A 20492-nucleotide genomic window follows, 5' to 3' on the forward strand; every position below is an offset into this window, starting at 1 on the left:
TGGACACACTTTCACCTACATTCCATGTTTTTTATTTTTTATTTAAACTATTTTCTATATTGTAGAATAATAGTGAATACATCAAACTATGAAATAATACACATGGAATCATGTAGAAACCAAAAAAGAGTTAATCAAATCAAAATATATTTGATATTTTTCAAAGTAGCCACCCTTTGCCTCGATGACAGCTTTGCACACTCTTAGCATTCTCTCAACCAGCTTCATGAGGTAGTCACCTGGAATGCATTTCAATTAACAGGTGCGCCTTGTGGAATTTCTTTCCTTCTCAATGTGTTTGAGCCAATCAGTTGATTTGTGACAAGATAGGGGTGGTATTCAGAAGATAGCCCTACTTAGTAAAAGACAAAGTCCATATTATTGCAAGAACAGCTCAAATAAGCAAAGAGAAACGACAGTCCATTGTTACTTTGTTCAATCCGGAAAATTTGTCAAAAACCATCAAGCACTATGATGAAACTGGCTCTCATGAGGCCCACCACAGAAAAGGAAGACCCAGAGTTACCTCTGCTGCAGAGGATATGTTCATTAGAGTTACCAGCCTTAGAAATTGCAGCCCAAATAAATGCTTCACAGAATTCAAGAAACAGACACATCTCAACATCATCTGTTCAGAGGAGTCTGCATGAATTAGGCCTTCATGGTGGAATTGTAGCAAAGAAACCACTACTAAAGGACACCAATAAGAAGAAGAGACTTGCTTGTGCCAAGAAACAGAAGCAATGGAAATCTGTCCTTTGGTCTGATGAGTCCAAATTTGAGATCTTTGGTTTCAACCGCTGTGTCTTTGTGAGACGCAGAGTAGGTAAACGGATGATCTCCGCATGTGTAGTTCACACCATGAAGCATGGAGGAGGAGGTGTGATGGTGTGTGGGTGCTTTGCTGGTGACACTGTCAGTGATTTATTTAGAATTCAAGGCACTTTTAACCAGCATGACTACCACAGCATTCTGCAGCAATATCCCATCCCTCCTGGTTTGCACTTAGTGGGACTATCATTTGTTTTTCAACAGGACAATGACCCAACACATCTCCAGGCTGTGTAAGAGCTATTTGACCAAGAAAAGGAGTGATGGAGTGCTGCATCAGATGACCTGGCCTCCACAATCACCCGATCTCAACCCAATTGAGATGGTTTCAGATGAGCTGGACCACAGAGTGAAGGAAAAGCAGCCAACAAGTGCTCCGCATATGTGGGAACTCCTTCAAGACTGTTGGAAAAGCATTCCAGGTGAAGCTGGTTGAGAGCATGCCAAGAATGTGCAAATCTGTCATCAAGGAAAAGGGTGTCAACTTTGAAGAATCTAAAATCTAAAATATATTTTTTGGGTTACTACATGATTCCATATGTGTTATTTCATTGTTTTGATATCTTCACTATTATAGTAACAATATATAGTATATATAGTAACAATAAAGAAAAACCCTTGAATGAGTAGGTGTGTCCAAACGTTTGACTGGTTCTGTAAGTCTGAAAACCAACTACTGAGAAGTGCGTAGGAAATAAAAGGCGTACATTTCCTAAATCTGAATTGGGCCCTAAGAGAAGAGGGAGGAGAGAAGAAGAGGGGCTGATTTTTGTTATGATGTTCAGCCTTATTGGATTTGGATTATTGTCCAGACAGATGTAAATGATAACAACACATCATATCAGAGGTTATCTTACTCCTCCTCGCTCTGTCTTACATGTGCACAAATGCACACACTCACACTTTTTGCCTCTCTTTGCTTCTCCCGGCTCTTATCGGAGCTCTATGACTGTGGCTCTTAGCCATGTGATTGGTACATTCCCAGCTCTTAGCCATGTGATTGGTACATTCCCAGCTCTTAGCCATGTGATTGGTACATTCCCAGCTCTTAGCCATGTGATTGGTACATTCCCAGCTCTTAGCCATGTGATTGGTACATTCCCAGCTCTTAGCTGTGTGATTGGTACATTCACAGCTCTTAGCTGAGTGACTGGTACATTCCCAGCTCCTAATCATGTGATTGGTCAATCCCCAGCTCCCAGCCATGTGATTGATACATTCCCAGCTCCTAGCCTTGTGATTGGTCCATTCCCAACTCCTAGCCGTGAGATTGGTCCATCCCCAGCTCCTAGCCGTGCTGAAGCCTCTCTGTCTCCACAGCCAGACCATTCAGCCTGCAGGCAGCAGCTCGACCCTTTCAGACAGCCAGTGTGGGGGAGAACGTTGCTGCCGTACTCCTGTGTGTGAGAGTGTGTGTGTATAATACTGTATATGTGCATGACTGTGTGTGTGAGATAGTGGTTTAAGCAGCCTCTTAGGATGAGCGCAGAGGGAGACAGACGGTGCTGCAATTGAGAGTTGGTAACATCGCCTCTCTTTGCCGCCTCACCCTGTCCACAGCCCATCTTGCCCTCCTCTCCCTTTCCTCTGGCTCTGATCTACAACACCGCTGGGATGTCTTCTTCTCCAGGATCCATGGACGGCAGCCAGAGGAATAGCTGTAGGTACCCACCATAGATATACGTACAGTATATATGCATATAATACAGCGCTAGAATTATATTTCTATGGTACTGACACCCGCTTGTATTGGTTTATTTCTTGATTGTTTTCTGTTTGTGTCATAATGTCTACATGCCAATGTATGGTGGAATCGCAGATGTTGATCCATGCATGATTATTAGATAGTTGTAATATTTGTAGATATGCTTCTTCTTTTTCCTGGTAGCCTTTTTTTAACTGGTTTTATTTTCATTTTTTTTTATCTGAACTTTGATAATGGTCACAGTTGTCACAAAAATGTAGTAATTTTTTGGTGGCAGTAGATTAATCTTTAAATGGGTTGGATGTAGATTCAAACGTATGGATTTAGTTTCAAGCGTGCACGGAATTCATATCAACATTATTTGATGTCAAACATTTGGAGTGAAGAGGATAAGATGCAAGCCTTCAACCACAACTGAACACACAGTAATACTAAGATACATATGTTATTAATGAATAACAAAACGTCTGGGATGGAAATTATTGGTGCTGTAACTACCAGTGATTGATGGGTGATGTGACTTATTGTGTCAGCTCAGTGTGGGCGTGCGCGCACACACACACACACACACACAGGAGATGAGAGAATGAAAGCTTTTTATTGCTTTCATTATTATTGAACCCCCCACATCCCTTCTCCTTCTGCCCTTCCATCTATCCATCCATCCATCCACCCCCCCCTCCACCGCTCCCTATCTCCTTCCATACATCCACCCATCCATCCATCCCCCTCCTCCACCACTCCCTCCTCCCTATCCCCTTCCATCCACCCATCCATCCCCCTCCTCCACCACTCCCTCCTCCACCTCTCCACCATCATGTTCAACTCCCTCCTCCCTATCCCCTTTCATCCATCCATCCACCCATCCATCCATCCATCCCCTTTGTATGTCTCAGAACATTCATGTTCCATGGTCTGTTAACACAGCCACACATTTTGAAAGCAGAATATTGGATGGTTTCGATGGAATGGTTTGACAGTGTTTAAGAAAGAGATGTGACAGGACAAGAAAGAGATGGGACAGGACAGAGCTAAGAAAGGACAGGACAGGAAAAAGATGGGACAGGACATTAAAAAGATGGGACAGGACGGAGGTAGGACAGGACAGGAAAAAGATGGGACAGGACAGAGATAGGACAGGGCAGTATAGAACAGGACAGGGAGAAAGGACAGGACATTGAACATTGGTCTCTGTAATCTATTGAAAAGCTTCACAATAACAGTGCTGTAGAGGAGAGGGAACATTAGCTGGTGGCTCTGAATAGCCCACTATGATGAAAGCCAGAGGGAACCAACAATGTTAGCAAAGCCAAAGAGAGAAAATGAAAGAAGAAGCAACTGCATATTGAAGGAATTAAAGGTTGCCCCCAAAGCATTGTTTACAGTGTGGTTGTGTGTGCATGTGGCATGTGTGCTTGTGTGTATGTGTGTGGTTTGGTTCTTACTATCCTTGTTGGTATCAGAAGTCCTCACAAGGCTAGTAAAACGAGGAAATGTTATGTAATGAGTTACTGCAGTCTGGAGTATTTTAGCCTATTTGACAGATGTTGGCACACCTGACGAATGGCATGATGCCTATACTGGGTTGGCACGATGTGGACAAGTCTGGTTCATCCTTAGGAGCAATTTCCAAATGCCTGAAGGTACCACGTTCATCTATACGCAAGCTGGAGGAAACAGGTACAAAACTATCTATATCCACAGTAAAACAAGTCCTATATCGACATAACCTGAAAGGCCGCTCAGCAAGGAAGAAGCCACTACTCCAAAACTGACATAAAAAAGCCAGACTACAGTTTGCAACTGCACATGGGGACAAAGATCGTACTTTTTGGAGAAATGTCCTCTGGTCTGATGAAACAAAAATAATACTGTTTGACCATAATGACCATCGTTAAGTTTTGAGGAAAAAGGTGGAGGCTTGCAAGCCAAAGAACACCATCCCAACCGTGAATCACGGTTGGGATGAGGGTGCTTTGCTGCAGGAGGTACTGATGCACTTCACAAAATAGATGGCATCACGAGGAAGGACGATTATGTGGATATATTGAAGCAACATCTCAAGACATCAGTCAGGAAGTTAAAGCTTGGTCGCAAATGGGTCTTCCAAATGGACAATAACCCCAAGCATTCTCCCAAAGTTCTGGCAAAATGCTTAAGAACAACAATGTCAAGGTATTGGAGTGGCCATCACAAAGCCCTGACCTCAATCCCATAGAAAATCTGTGGGCAGAACTAAAAAGGCGTGTGTGAGCAAGGAGGCCTACAAACCTGACTCGGTTACACCCGCTCTGTTAGAAGGAATGGGCCAAAATTCACACAACTTATCGTGGGAAGCTTGTGGAAGGCTACCCGAAACATTTGACCCAAGTTAAAAAAAATTAAAGGCAATGCTACCAAATACTAATTGAGTGCATGTAAACTTCTGACCCACTGGGAATGTGATGAAATAAATAAAATCTGAAATAAATAATTCCCTCTACTATTATTCCACATTCTTAAAATAAAGTGGTGATCCTAACTGACCGAAGACAGGGAATTTTTACTCTGATTAAATGTCAGGAATTGTGAAAAACTGAGTTTAAATGTATTTGGCTCAGGTGTTTGTAAACTTCCGACTTCAACTGTATATCTGTACACGAGAGATGAACACTGGGATGACATGACATAATCTTATCTATCATTGATAATCTTCTAAAAGACTGTTGTAGAACCATATTGCCTCTTCCTTCGACAGGGCTCTCCAGAGATGATTTAGCATAACTTGTGTGTGAGTTTTTTTTCCAGTAAAACATCATCTGAAATGGTGATACTGCAAGGTTATGGAATATTCATATACAGAGAAGCTCTAATCTACTGTCTGCTTGGTTAGGGAGGAGACTCACACAGTGGCTGAGGCTTGACACACTGCTCTCTTAACCAGCCGCGCCAATGAAAACTAGCGACCGTATCAGCATGCATGCACCCAGCCTGCCACAGGAGTCATTCGAGTAAGGACTTCACAGCCGGCCAAACCCTCCCCTAACCTGGACAATTGTGCACTGCCACATGGGTCTCCCGGTCACAGCCGGCAGTGACACAGCCCAGGATCAAACCCGGGTTTGTAGTGACACCTCAAGAACTGTGATGCAGTGCATTAGGCCACTGCGCCACTAGGGAGGCCCTTACAAGCAGCCCAATTCTGATCTTTTTCACTAATTGATCTTTTGACCAATCAGTTTAGCTTTGGAAAAGATCTGATGTTAAATGTTCTTAGTGGACAAAAATATCAGAATTGGGCTGCCTGTGTAAATGCAGCCAGATAGGTATTGGGTCAGTAAGGAAGGATCAAACGAAATCAAATGTGTCACATGCTTCATAAACAATAGGTATAAACTAACAGTGAAATGCTTACTTAGGAGAAGGTGACACATTGGAATGTGTTGCAGTGCAAGGAGTTTTAACAGACTAAGAAGTTGGAAACAGTGGAATATTACCAGTGGTATACTGTGTGGTACTACTTTGTACTGGTTGCTTGGTTACTTGCTGATTTGGCAGTGATGTTCCCTACTCATGGTTCTCTCTCCCACTCAGGGTTAGTGCTGATTGTCCATCGGGCTTGAGAATGCTGCAAGAAGGAGGAGGAGAAGATGGAGGAGGAAGAGGTCCATCTTGCACAATCTATTCATTGTCCATAAATGTGTTTAAAATAGGAGTAACTATGAGATAAACCATCACTGGAGGCTATGAAAATATATGTGTTGGTCACAGAAATAAGCCACCATTGGTTTACAGTTGCCTCTGGTTTAAATTAGTTTGCTGACGTAGAACACTGACAGGTCCAGCAATGAAGTGAGTAAGCGGTTGAAAATGAACATTAGATAGTTTAATGGCAGTGAATGCTTAGTGCTCTAATATATATAGTGCTTGGTAGATATAATTCTTGTTGCTCTAATAGATATAGTTATTGGTAGATATAATGGTTAGTGTTCTAATAGACATAGTTCTTGGTAGATATAATGGTTAGTGTTCTAATATATATAGTATTTGGTAGATATACAGTGAGGGAAAAAAAGTATTCGATCCCCTGCTGATTTTGTGTGTTCGCCCACTGATAAAGAAATTATCCGTCTATAATTTTAATGGTAGGTTTATTTGAACAGTGAGAGACAGTACAACAACAAAAAAATCCAGAAAAACGCATGTCAAAAATGTTATAAATTGATTTGCATTTTAATGAGGGAAATAAGTAATGCTGGAATACCCATTCACGACCCATTTTCAATGCCCTGGCTGAGGGAAGGAGGTTCTCACCCAAGATCTGACGTACATGGCCCCGTCCATCATCCCTTTGATGCGGTGAAGTTGTCCTGTCCCCTTAGCAGAAAAACACCCCCAAAGTATAATGTTTTCACCTCCATGTTTGACGGTGGGGATGGTGTTCTTGGGGTCATAGGCAGCATTCCTTCTCCTCCAAACACGGCGAGTTGAGTTGATGCCAAAGAGCTCCATTTTGGTCTCATCTGACCACAACACTTACACCCAGTTGTCCTCTGAAACATTCAGATGTTCATTGGCAAACTTCAGACGGGCATGTATATGTGCTTTCTTGAGCAGGGGGGTCCTTGTGTGCGCTGCAGGATTTCAGTCCTTCAGGGCGTAGTGTGTTACCAATTGTTTTCTTGGTGACTATGGTCCCAGCTGCCTTGAGATCATTGACAAGATCCTCCCGTGTAGTTCTGGGCTGATTCCTCACCGTTCTCATGATCATTGTAACTCCACGAGGTGAGATCTTGCATGGAGCCCCAGGCCGAGGGAGATTGACAGTTCTTTTGTGTTTCTTCCATTTGCGAATAATCGCACCAACTGTTGTCACTTTCTCACCAAGCTGCTTGGCGATGGCCTTGTAGCCCATTCCAGCCTTGTGTAGGTCTACAATCTTGTCCCTGACATCCTTGGAGAGCTCTTTGGTCTTGGCCATGGTGGAGAGTTTGGAATCTGATTGATTGATTGCTTCTGTGGACAGGTGTCTTTTATACAGGTAACAATCTGAGATTAGGAGCAGTCCCTTTAAGAGGGTGCTCCTAATCTCAGCTCGTTACCTGTATAAAAGACACCTGGGAGCCAGAAATCTTTCTGATTGAGAGGGGGTCAAATACTTATTTCCCTCATTAAAATGCAAATCAATTTATAACATTTTTGACATGCATTTTTCTGGATTCTTATTCTGTCTCTCACTGTTCAAATAAACCTACCATTAAAATTATAGACGGATCATTTCTTTGTCAGTGGGCAAACGTACAAAATCAGCAGGGGATCAAATACTTTTCCCCCTCACTGTAAGGCTTATTGCTCTAATAGACCTAGTTCTTGGTAGATATAATGCTTGTTGCTTTAATAGATATAGTTCTTGTTAGATATAACGGTTAGTGCTCTAATATATATAGTGTTTGGTAGATAAAATGCTTAGTGCTCTAATAGAGTGTTGTTAATTTGACTCTGCCAGCTCTCTCTCTAGGATGTTGAGTGGGCCTGACAGCAGTAGAGTGACTCAGTTTGCCCCCAGGTTCCCACTCCTACGCTTTTCTTATCTGCACAAACCAAAGTAGAATGCAGATAGCCTGGGCACTGTGTTCCCGTGAGTACTGTAGTGGAAACACCTCTCTCTGTGTGTGTGTGTGTGTGTGTGTGTGTGTGTGTGTGTGTGTGTGTGTGTGTGTGTGTGTGTGTGTGTGTGTGTGTGTTTGCTTTGCCATAATCATTCTAGCACATGTACGCTGGATGCAAATTAAGCTATTAAACAAAGCAAACAAAGACAGAGTGGTCTTGTCGTTCTGGCGCCCCCCTCACAGTCATTAATCAGTTCACTTTGTCATGAGGCGCTCGATACATAAATGTAATTAATCCTGTGTGCCAGACAAGCACAGATGAGCATGATGCTATCCCTAATCTTAACCCTAGCTTCATATCCACATCACAGTGTAACCCTAGCTTCAATACTAACCCTAACCTTTAGCCTAATCCTAACCCTAGCTTCATGTCCACATCCCGGTCCAACCCTAACCCTTGTCTCAACCACACCCCTAACACTAGCTTCATGTACACATGCCGGTTCAACCCTAACCCTTGTCTCAACCACAACTCTAACCCTACAGTAGCTTCATGCCCACATCCCAGTTTAACCCAAACCTCAACCATGACCCTAACCTTAACCCAAGCTTTATGTCCACATCCCAGTTCAACTCCAGCCTCAATCACTAACCCTAACCCATACGAACTCTCCACTACTGCTTACTGATCCTTTACTTCTAACTCTCCACTACTGCTTACTGATCCTTTACTTCTAACTCTCCACTACTGCTTACTGATCCTTTACTTCTAACTCGCCACTATTAACAGCGTAAGTTATTTTCATGTTGGCTACTACCTTTCTTTAAATCTGAACACTTGTGAGAAAGATACCTGCAATCTAAAAGTAACATTGCATAAATGCACTGCTACAACTGTCAAGAATGTGAGGTTCATCAGGCCACTGGTACATCTTCTTTTTAACCATGCATAACAAATTCATTTCAGAGTAGACAATCCTTCCTTTGAGTTTATAAGAACCAAATGATATGCATTATTTATATGCATTTTTAAAAATCTAATAATAGACAATAATTTGAGCTGATGCGTTTCAGAAGAATACGGGAGGGAAATTGACAGCATTGTTCTGTATTGTGTGTAATGTGTCCTCGTGAATGGTGTTTATTGCTAATCTGTTGTCTCTGTGGTGGGATGTGCTTGCGTTAGCCTACTTTCCAGTATTGGGCTGGACGAGACGGCTCGATTGTGTAGTCTGGCAACACTCTAAATGGAGACCTGCAATCAGATAATGATGTCCAGTTTCATAGAGGCCCAGCCAAAACCCTCTCACAGAATACTAATATAAATGTACTGCTTATACAGTGCCTTCGGAAAGTATTCAGACCCATTGACTTTTCCATATTTTTTACATTACAGCCTTATTCTAAAATGTATTACATTCATGTTTTCCCTCAATCTACACACAATACCCCATCATGACAAAGCGAAAACAGGTTTTTAGAAATGTTTGCAAATGTAAAAAAACGTTAAAAAAACATATTTAAATAAGTATTCAGACCGTTTGCTGTGAGACTCGAAATTAAGATCAGGTGCATCCTGTTTCCGTTGATCATCCTTGTTTCTACAACTTGATTGGAGTCCACCTGTGGTAAATTTAATTGATTGGACATGATTTGGAAAAGCACAAACCTGTTTATATAAGTTCCCACAGTTGACAGTGCATGTCAGAGCAAAAACCAAGCCATGAGGTCAAAGGAATTGTCTGCAGAGCTCTGAGACCAGATTGTTTTGAGATACAGATCTGGGGAAGGGTACTCAAAAATGTCTGCCGCATTGAAGGTCCCCAAGAACACAGTGGCCTCTATCATTCTTAAATTAAAGAAGTTTGGAACCACCAAGACTCTTCCTAGAGCTACCCTCCTGGCCAAACTGAGCAATTGGGGAGAAGGGCCTTGGTCAGGGAGGTGACCAAGAACCCGATGGTCACTCTGACAGAGCTCCAGAGTCCCTTTGTGGAGATGGAAGAACCCAGAAGTACAAACATCTCTGCAGCACTCCACCAATCAGGCCTTTATGGTAGAGTGGCTAGACGGAAGCCACTCCTCAGTAAAAGGCACATGACAGCCCACTTGGAGTTTTCCAAAAGGCACCTAAAGACTCTCAGACCATGAGAAACAAAATTCTCTGGTCTGATGAAACCAAAATGTAACTCCTTGGCCTGAATGCCAAGCGTCACATCTGGAGGAAACCTGGCACCATCCCTACTGTGAAGCATGGTGGTGGCAGCATCATGCTGTGGGATGTTTTTCAGCGGCAGGGACTGGGAGACTAGTCAGGATCAAAGGAAAGATAAACGACGCAAAGAACAATGAGATCCTTGATGAAATTCTGCTCCAGAGCGCTCAGGACCTCAGACTGGGGCGAAGGTTCACCTTCCAGCAGGACAGCGACCCTAAGCACACAGCCAAGACAACGCAGGAGTGGCTTCGGGACAAGTCTCTGGATGTCTTTGAGTGGCCCAGTCAGAGCCCAGACTTGAACCTGATCGTACATCTCTGGAGAGACCTGAAAATAGCTGTGCTGCGACGCTCTCCAACCAACCTGACAGAGCTTCAGAGGATCTGCAGAGAAGGTTGGGAGAAGCTACCCAAATACAGGTGTGCCAAGCTCGTAGCGTCACACCTACGACTTGAGGCTGTAATCTCTGCCAAAGGTGCCTCAGCAAAGTACTGAGTAAAAGGTCTCAATACTTATGTAAAATGTCATATTTCCGTTTTTTTTATTTTTTTTTATACATTTGCAAACCTTTCTAAAAACCTGTTTTTTCTGTGTCATTATGGAGCATTGTGTGTAGATTGATGAGGGAAAAAAACAATTAAATCAATTTTAGAATTAACAAAATGTGTAAAAATTCAAGGGGTCTGAATACTTTCCGAATGCACTGTGTGCTTTATAAGTGAACCTTGGTCATCCATTCTGATTACAACCCATTAAGAGTTGTTATGTAGTAATACCCACGCACCTGTTTATTGGTATGGTTGGAACATGTTTGGATGAAATACTAATGTCTATAAATACAGATTTCTTCATCAGTCAACATACAAATATTTTATTTGATAGCACATACATGAGCAATCAATCAAAAGTATTTATTTAGCCCTTTTTATATCAGCAGATGCCACAAAGTGCTTATACAGAAACCCAGCCTAAAACCCCAAACAACAAGCAATGCAGATATAGAAGAAAGGACCCTAGAAAAAACCTGAAGAGGAGCCAGGCTCTGAAGGGTGGCCAATCCTGTTCTGGCTGTGCCGGGGGGAGATTATAACAGTACATGGCCATTAAGGCCAGATCGTTCTTCAAGATGTTCAAATGTTCATAGGCAATAATCAGTGGTTGTAGAGGGTGCAACAGGTCACTACCTCAGGAGTAAATATCAGTTGGCTTTTCATAGCCGAGCATTCAGAGGTCGAGACAACAGGTGTGGTGTGGTGTGGTGTAGAAAGAGAGAGAGAGAGAGAGAGAGAGAGAGAGAGAGAGAGAGAGAGAGAGAGAGAGAGAGAGAGAGAGAGAGAGAGAGAGAGTCAAAAACAGCAGGTCCGGGACATGATTCAATCATCTTGGCACAGTATATATGACTAATTTCATATTTACAACATATTTACAGCAATTTTACTATGTCAAGCCGAGTTGAGACACATTCTACAGGGGCAGAATATCTTTATTTCTCAGGGTTAACAAAGTCAAAGCCAACTAACCACAGTAATGAAAACACACTGGAGTCCCTTAGGAACCCCACTACCTTTAATTCATCCTCAAAAAAAAGCACAACACAAACATACATATGCACGTACACAGGCACACAAACACACACATAAAAAAAAAATCACAGACACTCTGTACACACACACACACACCAACCACACTCAGCAGCACACATACAACGATAAAGAGTGGAAGGGCAACAGTGAGTGATGGAGAGAAAGAGGGGAAGCTATAGAAAGAAAGGGGGAGAGAGACTGGGGACAGCTGCTGATAATGGGGACGTCAACTGTACTCGCTCTCTTTCTCTCTCTTTCTCCCACTAGCCGTCCCAGTCTCTCTCTCCCTTTTGTGACTTAGATCGTTCTTATATAACGGACTCTCCCCGTCTGAGAGAAACAGTTAGCTGAAGTGACACTGTGTCGTCTGAAATCTCCAGGCTCTGTCATCATCCAGACAGACAGAGATGGTCAGTAGGCTATGTCACCGTCCAGACACAGACAGTCAGTTTCTTTTCAAAGGCCCAAGCTCTAGGGCATCTGATATCACAGCATTTTGTATCAAATTATTTCATGCAACAGAGCTACAATAGTGCATATGGGATGCTGTACAGACCTGTAATCCACGCTAGTAACCACCTGTAATCAATGCCGGTAATCATTAATTGTTATTTAAGTTTAGCTGTTAAAAGCCCAGTGCAGGCAAAAATGTGATTTTCTTGTGTTTTATATATATTTCCACACTATGCGGTTGGAATAACACTGTGAAATTGAGAAAATTATGATAATGACCTTTCAATGTATGAGCTGTTTGCCTGTTTTGATGGGATGGAGTTTTGGCCTGCCTAGTGACTAGACCAATACAGACCAGGTCCAAATATCTCTGCCAATAACAGCTAGTTTTCAGTTTTCCCCTCCCCACTCAGACCACTCCCAGAACGGCCAAGCAAAATTCTTGTTTGAGAAACTGTTCTTTGCTAAGAAGCTATTTTTGTTTCTTTTTGACCATTTTTATTGAAAAAAAATAATCACAGAAATGTACTTCATTTTTACCCAGAAATGATGCTATTGAGATTTAAATGAAAATATCTCGGCCCTGTGTAGCGGATAAGGTGCCAGCCCAGGTGAACGAGGCGGAGCCTGCCCAGGTTAAGTTAAAGGAGGCGGATCCTCCCCAGGTGAAGCCAAAGGAGATGGAGTCTAGCCAGTTTAAGCTGAAGGAGGTGGAGCCTGCCCTGGTGAATCTGAAGGAGAGGCAGAAGTTCTTTGAAGAGGCATTCCAGCAAGACATGGACCAGTACCAGTCCACCGGCTACCTGCAGATCAGTGAGAGGAGAGGTGAGAGTCCCTCCTTAACGCCTTATCTTCAATGGAAAAGTATGGTCACAGTGACAGATGGTGTGTGTATACTGGTGCATTTCCAATAAGGATTTACCCGTGTTTTACCCAAAAGGTTCACACTTTGTTTCGATCTACATGGGCCAGAATCTGGTTTACACTGGGCCATGGCTCCGGCAGACCTGCACCTTCTCAAAACAGATTTGAATTATCAAGACATTGTTGATTTTGCTCACCACAAGTCTTTAGTGTCACACTATTGATGGAAAAAAACAGCTTACATTAAGATAAAACACTGGCGACTCATTGGTGTGGGGGTAAGTCTCATTGGAAAAGCACCGGTTGTGTGTGCGTGACTGCGTGGCTGGCTAGTAACAGTTCCCTCTCTCTTTACTCTGCCCCACCCTGCTGTCCTGCCCTGCTCTCCTCGTATCCTTGAGGTATGCCGCCTCAGCTGTCAACCATCCCTCACAGTGCACTGTGTGTTTGTAACGCGTGATAACACCAGTGTTACAACAGATACTGTTCCTGCAAGGTGATGAATCCAGGACAATGATTGAACACAGACACAACACTGGAATAACTTCAGACAGGATAGAACCATACAGACACCGCCTGGAATGATTTACGACAGGATAGAACCCTAGACACCAGGCTGGAATCAATTTAGACAGGATAGAACCCTACAGATATCAACCTAGAACAATTTCAGGGTTTCTGGCAAGTCAGTGAGGATTGATTAAAACCATTTTTCAGATGAAGATCAGCTCTTTTAATGGAACATGATTTCTTGAAGGTTGGGTTTGAATAATCGGAAGGTTTGAAGAATAGTCAGTAAGCTAGCATGCAAGATTCTGTTGCGGGTTCAAATATAAATATTTGCCGAAAGCAGTTAATGATTTTGGCTTTTTATTTGTTTGAGAGTTTTAAAACAAAAAGGCTTCGAGGCTCTTCCTGGACTCAGCCCCTTGCCGTTGCATTCTTGGTGAATTGCTGTATGCGTTGGTGACTAACACCTGTGTCTTGCTGCTCAGGGCCAATAGGCAGCTTTTCATCCATGGAGGTGAACGTAGACATGCTGGACCAGATGGACCTGACGGACATGTCCGACCATGAGAGCCTTGACGTCTTCCTCCACTCTGGGGGAGAGGACAACAGCATTGCCTCGCCCATGCTGGGTATGACACAGACACACATATAAACAAACATGCACAGTAAACAGCAACTTAATACTTCGATTAGTTCTCGGGCACTGCACAAAACGTCCCTCCTCTGTCTCTCAGGTCCAGACGTGGAGTCGTTAACCACAGAGATCACACTGCAGGTTCCCACCCAGGCTGAGCTAAGACACACGCTCTCCTCCCTCTCATCCGCTGACAGGCAGGACACCAAGGCCAGGGAGGATGAAGGGGGTAGGGAGGACCACATCCACTGTACTGCCGGGGTGCAATCATACGAAACAGAGGTTCCCCCCAACACAGGCCTAGCAGGGAGGCCACTGCTCCAGCCACCCAGAAGCCAGACACTTAAACACTGAGGACAGCAGCTCACAGGCCACGTAAAGGCCAGGGTAGAAACGAAGACACTGAACGGCCCAAAACCCTGCGAGGACTGGTTGCGATGCATGGAAGAAGAGATGCATCATTTATGTTCACTGTATTTTCATCCGTTTTGTAAAGAACTAATTCCATGTTGAACATTGTGGTTACAGTATTATTCCCCCCCACATCTCTTGACTTGGTAATAAACATTTCACCCCCTTGTACTGCCATTTCTCATACTGATCCCTTAGTGCCATTTCAGAATGAAATGAAATTGGAATAGAACGACAATGTTCCATAGTCCCGCTCCACTAGTCTGTTGATTTATAACCCAGCCTGAACCCTTTGAACAGAGACAGCTGACCGGCGCCACCGCAGACGAGCGCTACGTACATTCCCGGTTTCTTTTCTTTACTAGAGGCCATTGCACACACCTGAATATGTTGTCAGAACATGATTATATCATACAGCTGCTTGAAGCGCCAGCACTGCCTGCTAATGGCTCACAGGTGTGGGTGATTGGCAGGTTATTGCAGAGTGAGAGGTGGACTAAGTATCCTCTCGGTCTGGTTGGGTCTTAACAGTGTTGGTTTGACACCTTTTTGTTATTACACCTTTTAGATATTTCCATTTTTGCTATCACCATTTGAACTTAAATGGGTCTGGTAGGGCTGGCCGTCTAGAGTGGCAGGACAGAACTCGCCCTGGACCCTGGTAAGTACACTGTTTCCTGGGTACATTAAAGACATCTGTCCGCTTACCCTTGTTTGACACTGAATGCACACACTTGTATCAGGCTTGGACCCCTAGACATGGAGTATACTTATTTGTAGAATGGCTAACTAGTTTCGTAACATGACAGCTTCAGAACACCACAACGACAGACACGCAGGTTCAAAAGAAAAGACAGTGAATTGTCTGTACGTTTTTATTAAACCTTTAGTACAAACTGCAAAAGTAAAAAACTGGCAATATAACCAACATGAACTCTTTCCAAGTGGAAGGAAAGATGGAGACGCAGTGCTAATAAATTAACTTGCCAGACCGTGAGCAATAGTTTATACTGTAGAAAAAGAAAATTGCAAAGAAATCTGAATAAAATACATTGTAAGGCCATAAAAACTTAACCACTTTTGTTGAAAACGACCGACTTGGTTTTCATTAAATATTCCTAAAACAGTTCAGTCTTCTGTAAAGGACAACAACCAACAAACTGGATAATAGGATCACCTTGTCAGCCACCACTGGCAAGCTCAGTGCAACATGAGGAGCTACTACATTGTTGAATTTTCAGTACATTTTTGTGAACATATGTTCCCTTTTCTTTAAAAAAAGTAAAGCTAAAAGGAAAAAAAAAACCTTAAAAAAAAACTAGGGGGCCATAGCTACTCCATATCTTTGTCTTAGTGATGTAAGCAGCACTTAAAATGTATACACGTAACCAGAGCAACCCTGTAAGCATCAAACTCACACAGATGAAGAAACTGAAACGTAAGGCTTTTCTTCATCAAGCACTTCCTCCCTTGCTTCCTGTAATACCTTTAAAAATGGTATCATTTTCCTTCCTTCACCCCAGAAAAGGCTTGAGTATTTAAAGACATTTACAGGATTATGTACAAAAATGTATGTTGTGTTGGACCTTCTGCTAAAATAATTCATAATACATCTGAAAAAAAGGGAAAAACCTAAAATACACACCCCAAAACAAAAAAAACTTGGATTTCCATATTTCACATTTCACACCCTTTGACTAGTGACTCTACTCGCACATTAGAACAAAAACACAATCAAAATAGAAAATAATAAAATTATTAATGTTAACTGATACAGATGAAACAGTAGGACTGGAAGAATGGAATGTTAACATGATTGCACATCGAGAAGAGGAGAGCCGAGAACCCTAACCCTATGGGAGAGGAGAGCCTAGAACCCTAACGCCCTGTGGGAGAAGGGGCTAGCAGTTAGCCAGCACCCCACCTTTCTTTTGTATTGTTATACAGTAATAATAACCAACAGCACCAAAAACAATGGATCTCTTTGTTGAGTATCAGGCACAGTTTTCACTTGCTAGCGAAGGAGGCCTCCCTCCTACTACAGAGACAGAGACCAGCGGCACCGAGGTCTGTATTTCTGACATACAGCCATGGCACCTTGGTCCGTTTGACATACAGCCACAGCACCCCAGGCTGTGTTTCTGACATACAGCCATGGCACCACTAGTTCCACAAGTAACAAAGAAAAAGGAAACAACGATGACAAAATAAACACAGAAGACTTCCTCAAAATCTAAAAATCAAAGCTAAAATCCCAAATAAAACAAGCCAGCCAAAACACATCTGCCTTTCAAGTTCTACCTGGCGTGGGTTAGGGAGCAACAGGCCCTGAACAACAGGAGCTTCTGCAGGCAGAGGAGAATAAAAATAACTCATCTTCAAAAACTAAAGATGAGAGAACTTTGGGTTCTACTTGTGTCATTTCAATAAAATGAAAAAAGGAGCACCTTCTCCACTCATCCCTTTGTTCACAGTTGAGTGACAGATGGCGATGGGTCTGACTGCAACACATTGGGGAGGGGGGGGGGTGGGGGGGGCAGTGACAGGGGCACAACATTTACCTGTGAACATTTCAATTAATGCTAACCCCCCCCCCCTCCGAAAAAAAAAACTGAAAAAAACATTTTCCGTGCTAGTGCAAAAAAAGACTGCTTGCTTTCACAAGTTTGCCATACTAAGGGGGTGGGTGGGCTAGTTCGTCATAGTAAGGTTGTGTGGGAGATTTGGGGCATTATATTTTTTCTTTCTTTAAAAAAAGGACAAGTGATTCTCCAAACTAAGATGGAGGGGCAGTGGGGGGTGTTAACGTCCTCATGTGACCGCTGCAGGAGACAGGTGGGAAGAGGAGAGGCGGGACAGGGACACCTCCACGGTCTCTCTCTTCCGGGGTCCGCGTTTAGGTGGTGGTTTGATTGGGCTTGCACCGTTCCATTTCTCGGTCGTCTTCCCCAGGGCCTTACCACACACCTGCTTCACCAAGCTGTTGATCTGCTCCTGGGGGGGCGAAGGCACGGGGGGCACAGCCAGAGAATGGAGGAATTAGACAGAACATATGCGTTACAATGAACACTGCACTATAAATTAACAAATATCATATTTATCCAAACATTGCACGTTACACCACTCCGCTGTTGAAGGTTCTGATCAATTCTACCCAGATAAGAGCGGGTCATCCCAGCAAACCAAAATTGTTCCAAAAAGTTCTAATGACACAAAAACTGTCAAGTTGTGCTGATGATTATACAATTTTTGTATAAAACATTCACCTGATTGCAAGACCGTTCCCAGAACACATTTATTACATTACTTGGAAACATAAGAAACTTACAGTGCCTTGCGAAAGTATTCGGCCCCCTTGAACTTTGCGACCTTTTGTCACATTTCAGGCTTCAAACATAAAGATATAAAACTGTATTTTTTTGTGAAGAATCAACAACAAGTGGGACACAATCATGAAGTGGAACGACATTTATTGGATATTTCAAACTTTTTTAACAAATCAAAAACTGAAAAATTGGGCGTGCAAAATTATTCAGCCCCTTTACTTTCAGTGCAGCAAACTCTCTCCAGAAGTTCAGTGAGGATCTCTGAATGATCCAATGTTGACCTAAATGACTAATGATGATAAATACAATCCACCTGTGTGTAATCAAGTCTCCGTATAAATGCACCTGCACTGTGATAGTCTCAGAGGTCCGTTAAAAGCGCAGAGAGCATCATGAAGAACAAGGAACACACCAGGCAGGTCCGAGATACTGTTGTGAAGAAGTTTAAAGCCGGATTTGGATACAAAAAGATTTCCCAAGCTTTAAACATCAAGGAGCACTGTGCAAGCGATAATATTGAAATGGAAGGAGTATCAGACCACTGCAAATCTACCAAGACCTGGCCGTCCCTCTAAACTTTCAGCTCATACAAGGAGAAGACTGATCAGAGATGCAGCCAAGAGGCCCATGATCACTCTGGATGAACTGCAGAGATCTACAGCTGAGGTGGGAGACTCTGTCCATAGGACAACAATCAGTCGTATATTGCACAAATCTGGCCTTTATGGAAGAGTGGCAAGAAGAAAGCCATTTCTTAAAGATATCCATAAAAAGTGTTGTTTAAAGTTTGCCACGAGCCACCTGGGAGACACACCAAACATGTGGAAGAAGGTGCTCTGGTCAGATGAAACCAAAATTGAACTTTTTGGCAACAATGCAAAACGTTATGTTTGGCGTAAAAGCAACACAGCTGAACACACCATCCCCACTGTCAAACATGGTGGTGGCAGCATCATGGTTTGGGCCTGCTTTTCTTCAGCAGGGACAGGGAAGATGGTTAAAATTGATGGGAAGATGGATGGAGCCAAATACAGGACCATTCTGGAAGAAAACCTGATGGAGTCTGCAAAAGACCTGAGACTGGGACGGAGATTTGTCTACCAACAAGACAATGATCCAAAACATAAAGCAAAATCTACAATGGAATGGTTCAAAAATAAACATATCCAGGTGTTAGAATGGCCAAGTCAAAGTCCAGACCTGAATCCAATCGAGAATCTGTGGAAAGAACTGAAAACTGCTGTTCACAAATGCTCTCCATCCAACCTCACTGAGCTCAAGCTGTTTTGCAAGGAGGAATGGGAAAAAATTATTAACTTAAGGGGGCTGAATAATTTTGCACGCCCAATTTTTCAGTTTTTGATTTGTTAAAAAAGTTTGAAATATCCAATAAATGTCGTTCCACTTCATGATTGTGTCCCACTTGTTGTTGATTCTTCACAAAAAAATACAGTTTTATATCTTTATGTTTGAAGCCTGAAATGTGGCAAAAGGTCGCAAAGTTCAAGGGGGCCGAATACTTTCGCAAGGCACTGTATGAGGGGAATGTTCTATGCGGGTTGTTACAGATGTTGTGGACAACATTTTTGTGAATGTTAGGAAGACATTCAAAGGATATTTAATTTAAAACATAAAAAATAAAAAATAAACATTTTATCTAAAACATTCAAATAATGTTTTCATCATAATGTTCGATAAAAGCCGAACTAGAACTTATGCCTCTATTCAATCCGTATCGTGGAAGTTCAGCCTTAAAGCCCAATTTAAAGGCAATGTTCCCACAGCGGCAGAGACAGTATTAATGTTAAATGCTGTATACGATGGCTCAATCAGAAATGTTATGATCATTTTCCATCGCGCAATCTGTAACGCTTAAATTGAATAGAGCCCTTAATCGGAATGTTAGCTAATGTCCTGGGAATGTTCCCGGTTTTCTGGGATGGAATCTTACCTCATCGTAACGATACATCATCTTGAGGCCTCTGCAGGACTTGTGATTCTCCACGTATCTCAAAGCACACTCCAAACAGAAGACAACGTTCTCATTCTCCTGGACCACCTGGGATGGACATCACAACTCAGAATTCAACACATCTTTTCATGGAATGGTAAACTAAATTCATCTTTGCATTTAAACCATTTAGCAGACGCTCTTATCCAGAGCGACGCACAGGAGCAATTAGGGTTAAGTGTCTTGCTCAAGAGCACATGGACAGATTTGTCACCAAGTCAGCGTATGGATTCGAACCAGCGACCTTTTGGTTACTGGCCCAATGCTCGTATCCGCTAGGTTACCTGCCGCCCCGTACATGGAGTGGTTAACTACATTCACCCTTGCCCAGCACTATCTCCAGTCCCGACCCAAATTA

The 20492-nt window shown here is 42.8% G+C and overlaps 2 protein-coding genes across 5 annotated transcripts in view; one reads left to right on the forward strand and one right to left on the reverse strand.

Annotated features, from left to right (window-relative positions):
* The first annotated feature begins 2147 nt into the window (after positions 1-2147).
* Positions 2148-14966, forward strand: LOC139372656 (dysbindin-like). Of its 3 annotated transcripts, XM_071112433.1 has the most exons (5): positions 2148-2491; positions 6110-6180; positions 12970-13203; positions 14238-14381; positions 14487-14966. In XM_071112433.1, exons 2-5 carry the CDS (start codon positions 6141-6143, stop codon positions 14738-14740), a joined length of 672 nt encoding a protein of 223 aa, XP_070968534.1. In that variant the 5' UTR covers positions 2148-2491; positions 6110-6140; the 3' UTR covers positions 14741-14966. The 3 variants fall into 3 exon arrangements, with proteins under 3 accessions (XP_070968534.1, XP_070968537.1, XP_070968535.1); XM_071112436.1 differs by lacking the exon at positions 6110-6180; XM_071112434.1 differs by lacking the exon at positions 6110-6180 and having other exon boundaries at positions 2336-2491; positions 14247-14381; positions 14487-14828.
* A 671-nt stretch (positions 14967-15637) lies between these two features.
* The window catches only part of LOC139373553 (protein Jumonji-like), a 92637-nt gene continuing 87782 nt past the window's right edge, over positions 15638-20492 (reverse strand). For both annotated transcript variants that reach the window (XM_071114200.1, XM_071114199.1), the window contains 2 exons: positions 20075-20182; positions 15638-17791 (listed from right to left, as the gene is read on the reverse strand). In XM_071114200.1, coding sequence (XP_070970301.1) covers positions 17609-17791; positions 20075-20182 — 291 coding nt within the window. In that variant the 3' untranslated portion in view covers positions 15638-17608. The remainder of the gene's footprint in view (positions 17792-20074; positions 20183-20492) is intronic.

This window comes from Oncorhynchus clarkii, chromosome 18 (genome assembly GCF_045791955.1).
Source record: "Oncorhynchus clarkii lewisi isolate Uvic-CL-2024 chromosome 18, UVic_Ocla_1.0, whole genome shotgun sequence".
Lineage (NCBI taxonomy): Eukaryota > Metazoa > Chordata > Actinopteri > Salmoniformes > Salmonidae > Oncorhynchus > Oncorhynchus clarkii.